This window comes from Gobio gobio (assembly GCF_949357685.1).
Source record: "Gobio gobio genome assembly, chromosome: 13".
NCBI classification, from domain to species: domain Eukaryota; kingdom Metazoa; phylum Chordata; class Actinopteri; order Cypriniformes; family Gobionidae; genus Gobio; species Gobio gobio.
In genome coordinates this window covers 25,627,277-25,636,624 of record NC_137106.1, presented here as the reverse complement: position 1 = coordinate 25,636,624, position 9,348 = coordinate 25,627,277, and the positions used below count along the sequence as shown (strand labels likewise).

The 9,348-nt window shown below is 37.9% G+C and overlaps 1 protein-coding gene across 4 annotated transcripts in view; it reads left to right on the top strand.

Annotated features, from left to right (window-relative positions):
* Positions 1–532: 532 nt before the first annotated feature.
* Positions 533–9,348, top strand: part of ehbp1 (EH domain binding protein 1) — a 158,292-nt gene continuing 149,476 nt past the window's right edge. For 2 of the 4 annotated variants that reach the window (XM_079833627.1, XM_079833626.1), the window contains exons 1-2: positions 533–913; positions 2,154–2,619. In XM_079833627.1, coding sequence (XP_079689753.1) covers positions 2,516–2,619 — 104 coding nt within the window. In that variant the 5' untranslated portion in view covers positions 533–913; positions 2,154–2,515. The remainder of the gene's footprint in view (positions 914–2,153; positions 2,620–9,348) is intronic. The other 2 variants (XM_079833625.1, XM_079833624.1) reach the window with 1 other exon arrangement.

Sequence of the window (9,348 nt, the reverse complement as noted above, 5' to 3'; positions counted from 1 at the left end):
TCTCTCCACATGTCTTGCTTCATTTTTCCAGTTTTACTTTTTAAAGTTTTACAATAAATAAATAAATAAAACACTAAATGAAATTACAAACAATAATTGCAATATGTAATGTACAATATAATACAATACAACATTATTTTAAAATATCTCTCTCACAAATAGTTTTTGTTCTGTTTTAACATTTTAATAATTCACAGTTTGGCCTACTACAATTCGAGTAGGCCTACTGAATTGCCTCAACCTAAATGCAGTAGGCCTATAACAGTAAAATATTACGATATAGTATATCAGATGTTTTCAATTTCACACTCATATTTATAGTTCACTTTATTCCTTAAGAAGGTTTACATTACTTATGTTCCTACTCAGCTCAGTATGCTTGAACCACACAGGCGGGTTAAAGATCTCTGAAAGATGTCTAAATCGACCAATAGGAGCGCTCACTGGCAACAAAAGCGTTAAGAAGTGTCATGAATATGTAAATATTTATTGAGTGCCCACCAATGAGAGACGCGCGGGGGCGTTTCTCGGAGACTCCGCACAGATGTTTGACTGAATGTGGGATTGGGGAGGAAAATGATGGAGGCTTGATGCGTTGAGTTTGTGTGTGAATACGAAAACAGCGCTGGAATTTCCTCCTCTCGACCGGAAAACCACCACTGCCCCTCGACTTCAAACTCCTCAGTTTGGTTGTTGCCGGTATACGTGCGAGTTGGAAAGGGATTTCTGTTTCGCTGCCGCTCTTTGCCCTGGGATAGCCTGTCTGGCTAAGGTTAGCCTAGGCTGCTAGTGGTGCTCTATGGGAATATCCAGCCAGAGCGGCTCTTTAGCTCGCTAGCGGGCTGAATGCAGCCACGCGCCTCCCGCCGCATCGGGCGCATTCAGCCGCTACTGCTGCTGCATTATTCACGGGGTGAGTGCAGGAATGCGACCAGGACCACGATGTTTATTAATAATATCATGGGCTCTGTGTTTGCAGGCGTTTCATTATTGACTATTGTAATGATTTTGTAATGATCTCTTAAGCTATATTGCTAGTCAGATATTTTTAAAAACACTTTGGCTTTAAAAGAGGATCTTTAACCAGTAACCTGAGAACAAATACTGGTCAGTACAGTCAGTTTGACAGCACTGACAGTGTATCAGTTTGTGTTCTGTGAATGAGGATGCGAGTTGTTTGAAGAAGCCTTCAGCAGCAGTCTTGTATGGATATCATTCTATCTTCCCGTGAATGTTTGAACAGCAACAGTTGTGAACATAATTAAAAGAAATGGTCCTGGAGAGTTCCCAAAATAACTCCTTATAAACCTTAAATGAAAAATATAATGGAATCAGCTACATTCATTAAAGTTTGACAGCATGAAACAACAACAAAAATTGTCATCCTGCTGGATATTTAGGCAATAACACATGAGAAACATGCTGTTGTACTTAATATCCGCACAGCTGTGATTTGCTTGTTTTCACTATATTGAAGGCTAAAGGGCACAGTATAGTCACAATATAACAGCCTCATGTGTCTTTTTGCTTTTGTAAAACTGTATAATATATACATTTTCCCATTACTTCCCCCCCATAGGCATTAAAAAAGTATTCCTTAAAGAGTTATAAACCAGGAACCTAACCAACCAGCTACAAGGTGAATGACAACATTACAAGTTTTGATTTGAAGCAAAAACCTGTTTGAAAATCGGACAAAAAGTCTCATGGGAGTGGACGAGTGTTAAAGAGCTCTTTTGGTACAATTTGCTTGTCCAATTCCTGGATTTGTAGAGATTTCACCAGAGATTTCACTGTAGGTCTTCAGAATAATTGTAACTAGTCGAGAAGATCTAATCTGGCTGCGCTTTGCTGTTATTTAAAAAAAAAAATTCAGCTGCACAGCTAAACAAAGTCAGCCAAATCTCTGTATCTCTAGATATCATCGCTTTCCATTGCCTGGCACAGATAACTGATAAGGATTGTTCTCTTTTGCTGGTATGAATCAGTGGTTAAATCCAGGAGGGTTTTGTTAAAATGATCAGTAGAATCTGACTATTTGTGTTTGGATGCAGAAATTGGAAATAAAAGCTTGACCAATGAGTTAATGGATATGTTTTCATGCAACAACCTTTATCACTGAGACCTAACCGCATTCCTCTTTGTCTCTGTAGGTTTATTGACACATGCAAACGAGGAATATTGGATTACCATGCACTGCTTGCGTTTATTTTGAGGGATTTGCTGTACGGAATGAGCTCTGTGAGAGCTGACAATCACCCTGGTGGATTTAACATGTCATGCCATCATGCTGATCTGCGATCATCCACATTAATGTTTTGATGGCAAGGGATCTTAGTATTTTTTTTTTTTCCTCTACCTGATTTTTCTCTCTGTAAACATCAATGAATGCACACAAGCCGATTTTGGACGGATACTTTTGAGAACTTTTCCAAGGAGAGGATTTGTGAGGGGGTGGCTTCAGAACGCGACAGTATTTTAAACAAACTGTCAGCTCTGTGAAGAGGAAAAAACCATGGCTTCTGTGTGGAAGAGACTGCAGCGTGTTGGGAAACATGCCTCCAAATTCCAGTTTGTCGCCTCCTACCAGGAGCTCATGGTGGAATGCACAAAGAAATGGTGAGTTGTCACTGCTTGTATGTCTCGCGCGTGCCGCTACTCATTTCCAGCCCAGCTTGTGCGTGTGTGTCTGGAATGCTGAGTTGGCCCGTGACGTATATCTGACTAACGGCAATGATTTATCCATTCCCCCGGGCATTCCTGTGTGTAGGGAGAGGCAATTTACAACTATACTTTTCCACATTGTTTTGTTTATTTTCAGTCTGTTTAGGAATTGTGAAGCATATTTCATATTTCTGCAGCTAGGATGCAATTCAAATTGGATGAAGTGAGATGTTAATAATAACATATAGCATATGTTTAAAATTTAAATAGGCGCAATATAAGATCTGTATCTTTGTATTTTTTTACATACACACCTAGGTGTCCCTGCATTTACCATGTTTACATACAATAATTTTTTTCCCTTAAGGTCCATACTCGCTTTAAACCTTTGAGTTGCTAAAGATTATTAAATCAAAATTGCATAATATAAATATTGGGACACAATGTTTATTAAAAATATTAAAAACATACAAAAAACATTGTTTTATTAAGCAAAAATGTTCCCATACATTTTTTTCCCATTGGCATTTAAAGTCTTTGTTAAAGAGTTACAAACCAGTAATCAAACCAACCAGCTACAAGGTGGATGACAACATTACAAACTTTGATTTGAAGCAATAAAATATTTGAAAATCTGACAAAAAGACAAAAGTAAAAGACTGTTCGCATAACAGTTTTTATGAATCTTCACCACTCTCAGTGCTTCAATGGGAGTGGACGGGCGTTAAAGAGTTTTTTTTTTCGGTACAATTTGCTTGTTTCGATTCCCGTATTGGTGGAGATTTTATTGCATCATCAAAATATAAAATAAGTTGCAGCCTGGTGGCTTCAACAAAAGCATATACCATTGATTAACAACCTCGTAGCTCACAGTAGCTCTTTCTTTAAAGTTTGGTAAGTTATGGTTAAATCAATTCCTCTATATAGAAAATGAATGGGATTTTTATTTCCAGAACCTGACTGTTGCACTATATACTGTATTGAACAGAATCAGAAGCTGCTCAATTATATAGTTTTACATGTATCTCTGGTATCGTAATGTTCCTGTACATATTCAAAAGAATCTTTCTTACTAGAGATGCTCACTCTTGCCATTTGTATAAATTTTGAGTAATTTTTGCACAGTAATTTATTTAACTTATTGTTCTAGACCACTTAGACCCCACCTCTTTTGTACAGTCAACTGCAAGCTCACATTCAGATCTGCCTCCATCCAATCAAAAACCAATAGATAGAACTACGTTCCCGCCCTACTTTTTTTCGATAAACCATTTCACAATATATAATATCAAAGAAAATATCTGTGGCTGGCTATTTCCATTTCATCACGATTTTACATTTTTGTATTTGGTCCCAGTCTTGAGTGTTGGGTTACATTCTTGCTGCATTTTATGCTCACACTGGAATGCTGCTCAGGGGTTAAGGTCAGGTTGTGGATTATGCTGTGTTAGGGGTTAAGTATGCAGCAATTTTGCTAAATTTCTCGTTTTCTTTGAGAATGTTGCATGCTTTTGGAGTTTTAGAGATTTTTTTTTTGCAGAGTTTCAAAAAGAGTGTTTAGTTCTGCAGTCATGGCAATTGGCAACACATTCAGTGCTCCTCAAGGGAAACATAATTCATATACTCAAGTCTGAGGAGTTCAGGTGCAACAGGATTGTTTCTGGGCCCTCGAGGCGTGTGTCTAATTGAGTGTTTTACTTTCAGGTTTGACAAACACGCACCCTTGAGGTGTTTCAGTTGTGAATGCGTCAGGTAATGGTATGGTAGAAATGCACTAATGTGGGTTGCTAAAGGCACTGTGCTGAGAATGAAATGCCTTTTTCTGTGGAAAAACAATATTTCTTGATCACATTTTAAGACCAGAAAACATTCCATCTCTCCCCCTGTTGTGTGTTTTGGATGCACTGACAGTTATCTGCATGCATGGTGATGTGTGGACCAATGCGGAGTCAGAGCGGTGCTGGCGCTGATGAAAGAGCATTATTCACTTACTGACAAGAAGCTCAAAGGCGTTTGTACCAGGGAGATGTTAGTGTGCGTGCGTGTGTGTGAGACGGCTATGTGATCGCTGTGCTTTTTGTTTCGTCTGTCCAGCGTGCCATTGTTCTGATGGAAAATTTTCCACATTTCGCCTCAAGTGGAAACAAAAATCAAGTAAAACTGCTAACTTCTCCACTTTTTATGTAGAAAAACCACAAGGTTTGTTCTGGAATGCTGTGGAGAAGGAAAATGTGTTCATGGGAGGAATGAAAGGACGTGCGAGTCGGCAATTGAATGAATAAAGAAATTATTTTAATGACAAATCATTTTAGAAGTTGGTTCTGATCCCTCTTGGATAATGAGTGTAGTAAATAAAACATTCGAATGAATGTTAAAGTAGATGGAATGGGTCTATGTAGGAAATTTGCCATGGCCATCAGCTCTAAATGGCATGACGTGATTCTTGCGGTTGAAAGATGGGCTCTATATTTCAATCATTGACCGACCCAGTGTTGTGAATGCTGTGCATATGTTATTAGATCATTGATATCTGGTGGTGGGATTTATCTGTAGCCAGCACAACCGCTCCGCCGGACACATACTGCAGGAGCAGCGTCCAGTCAGGCCCTAGCCAACACCTTGGGCAGTGTTCCAGAAGCATGCTGCTAGGATACGGGACACGCCACGGCCTGCTTAGGTATCCCCGCCTGTTGATTCAATGCCTTCTAGAATGTTGGCCTTTGCAGTTCTCTTGTCTCTTGGCAACATCAAATGTTTATTAGTTGAATGTTTCAGTGTCTCTGGTTTAAAGTGCTGTTGTGTAATCCTGCCGATTCCCACGCCTCTATAGCATGGCCACGGTGGTGTTTAATTACTGTGGAGAATTGCAGCAGTAATGTATAGAAAGACTATTTTAACAGCATTGTTTATTTTCTCTGGAGAATTGCTGTAGTAATTCAAAAATTGCAAGGGGGAAAACTTGTTCTGGGTTAATACTTATATTCATACTTATATTCGGCATTTAAGTACTTAAATGCATTTATAATGTTACAAAAGATTTCTATTGAAAATAAATGCTGTTCTTTTCAATATATATTGTATCATGGTTTCCACAGAAATATAAAGGAGGCTAAGGAGCGCAACTGTTTTCAACATTGTTAATAATAAGAAATGTTAATAAAAAAGAAAATTCAGCTTTGCCAACACAGGAATAAATTATTTATTAGGAATTTTTTTTTAGTTATTACTGTATTTTTAATCACATAGATGGTTTCTTGGTGAGCATAAGACTTTTTTCATAAACATCTTATTACCGACCCCAAACCTTTGAACTCTGAAGTGTATTTTTAGTTCAACTCACCTTTCTTGCAACATGCTTGAAGCGTAGTTCATGCTTGTTTTGAGCAGCATTTGTTTCTTGGGTTAGGGTTAGGGTTAGGGTAAGGTCAGTTTTTTTTTCTGTAAAACTGAGAATATTGTTTATTGTGTGAAAGTCTTTACACAATAAGTTTGAACAAAATGTTTTAGGTTTTTAAACATCTAACATTTCTCTAAAAGTGAATAGACAAATTGTACAATTTTAATAATTTGCTAGATAATATTTTAACAATTTGCTTTGGCTTTCATTTAATTTTCCAAACCTTGTATCTATATTAGCACACATTTTTTCGTCACGTAGTATAAATGAATCTTAATACAATAATGACAATATATAGCTTTCTATACATTTTATGAATTGGGTTCCTTTACAAGGGGTCTTTGGTATCAAAAGGAACCCCCTGCTGTCCAGTTTTGCAGCAGTGATGTGTAGCTGCTTTAGACTATTGGCCGGGGCAACCAGCTGCTTTTGCTTTCAGGCCGGGTGCCACAGGTCAGTCTGACTGGAATGAGGAAGGGAAATCCTTCAAAGTGCTACAGCAGCCAAGCCTAAACTCAGGCCTTTAAAATCCCAGCATGCTTCATGTGGGATTTCACTTAGCTTTAAGCCCAGCATTATGTATTTCAGTGCTGCCAAGAATCTCATCTTTACTGGTGGATTATATTTGACCCATGGGCACAGTGACACTGAGCCTGTAATGAACTTACAGTATAGGTGAACTTACAGTAATGAACTGAACTTACATACTGAACTACAGCGCTCTCCGTGTTTTAAATTTCATCCTTAAAAATGCATTGAAAGATATATAAACAGACCTTTAGACTTGCTTCACTCCAATACCCTTTTCTTCTTTTTTGGAGGGGTGGAGAAAAGGAGGAAATGATTGAAGAGAGGGAGAGAGGGAATGTGGTTTACAGTGTGAAATAGTTTTACATCCTTTCAGCAGGGAAAAAAAGACCAGAGGTACATGTTTAAGTACACTGTTGCACTGCCTTTCTGGCCTGGCCTGATTGTGACTCCTTTGGTGCTGTTCAGCTTAGATGCGAGATATTCTTTCTTCTCCTGGCTCGAGGCCAGATAGACTCTCCGCACAGTTGACTGAATTGTGATTGTCATTTGTTTCTTATTTTATTACTACTTTTTTAAATGGAGTTCTATAGAACCTTAGGGTTCTTGACTCCGTTTTAAAGAACCCTTTATGCCAAAAAGGTTCTATAGATGGGAAATGTCTTAAATTATTGCATAGTACTTTCATGTTTAACAGGTAATTAATTGTTTTTAGTGATATAACATGTTTACAAACTGTTTAATTCATCAGATGTCTTTAAAATGACAAAGGAATTAAACAAAATGAATTGACACTAAATTCATAAAAAGATCCCATGATGGGAACCCCTAAAGGTTCTATATATGAAACATCTTCTAAGAGTGTGCTCGCTTGTCTTATAATGTTAAAAATGTTGGAAAATAATTATTGTTGATGTTGCGGTATCAAAATGGGAATTGAGAACTCTGAAATTATCTAAATATTGGTGTTGAACCAACCATGTTTATTAGAATACAAGGTTAGTGGTCAAAAACAACGATAGAAATAATTATTTATTTATTTATTTTTGGGTGGTCGGTCGGGCCGTGAAATATTTTTTTCAGCTCAAGTAATCTAACTTTCATTCTATAGCATTGCCTTTGACCTGAAAAATGGCAATTTAATGCTCACGTTATTGTCTGTCACAATAAATCTCCCTCTTGTTCACAACACACACACACCATGTCCCTCTCCCTGTCACTCTAAGTCACATTTAGGGTGAAGGAAAAGGACCCTCACTTGTCATTTGTCATTTCTCATATGAATGGATAATGGCACTTGGCAGTTTGTTCGTTTCCATCTTTTTTAAAGGAAAGCTTTGGGCTTTGGGTTAAATCCAAGTTATTCAATAACATTTGTTCCCTAATGTTAATTACTACAGAAAATGATCCATAATAAGAAAATCAAGGACAGTGTTTTTTAGAGGTGTAACGATACACTCGTGTCACGATTCAATATAAATCGTGATACTGAACTCACAATACGATATGTATCCTGATATTTTAAGCCAAAATAAAGATGTTTTTTTAATTATTTTTTACTTTTTTATTATTATTAAAATAATATTATTATTATCAGGACCCACAAATATTCCCCCATTGCATTATTATACATTATATTCGATCAATGTATTAATATATAGTCGTTTAATGTAATAAATGTCACTGAAACACTGTAAACTTTAATTTTTTTCCCCCTCACGCATTACAGGTGCTGGTCATATAATTAGAATATCATCAAAAAGTTGATTTATTTCACTAATTCCATTCAAAAAGGGAAACTTGTATATTATATTCATTCAATACATTTCAAATGTTTATTTCTTATAATTTTGATGATTATAAATGGCAACTAAGGAAAATTCAGTATCTCAGAAAATTTGAATATTACTTAAGACCAATACAAAGAAAGGATTTTTAGAAATCTTGGGCAACTGAAAAGTATGACCATGAAAAGTATGAGCATGTACAGCACTCAATACTTAGTTGGGGCTCCTTTTGCCTGAATTACTGCAGCAATGTGGCGTGGCATGGAGTCGATCAGTCTGTGGCACTGCTCAGGTGTTATGAGAGCCCAGGTTGCTCTGATAGTGGCCTTCAGCTCTTCTGCATTGTTGGGTCTGGCATATCGCATCTTCCTCTTCACAATACCCCATAGATTTTCTATGGGGTTAAGATCAGGCGAGTTTGCTGGCCAATTAAGAACAGGGATACCATGGTCCTTAAACCTGGCACTGGTTGCTTTGGCACTGTCTGCAGGTGCCAAGTCCTGTTGGAAAATAAAATCTGCATCTCCATAAAATTGGTCAGCAGCAGGAAGCATGAAGTGCTCTAAAACTTCCTGGTTTGCGGCTGCGTGGACCTCAGAAAAAACAGTGGACCAACACCAGCAGATGACATGGCACCCCAAACCATCACTGACTGTGGAAACTTTACACTGGACCTCAAGCAACGTGGATTGTGTGCCTCTCCTCTCTTCCTCCAGGCTCTTGGACCCCGATTTCCAAAGGAAATGCAAAATTTACTTCCATCAGAGAACATAACTTTGGACCACTCAGCACCAGTCCAGTCCTTTTTGTCTTTAGCCCAGACGAGACGCTTCTGACACTGTCTGTTGTTCAAGAGTGGCTTGACACAAGGAATGCGACAGCTGAAACCCATGTCTTGCATACGTCTGTGCGTAGTGGTTCTTGAAGCACTGACTCCAGCTGCAGTCCACTCTTTGTGAATCTCCCCCACAT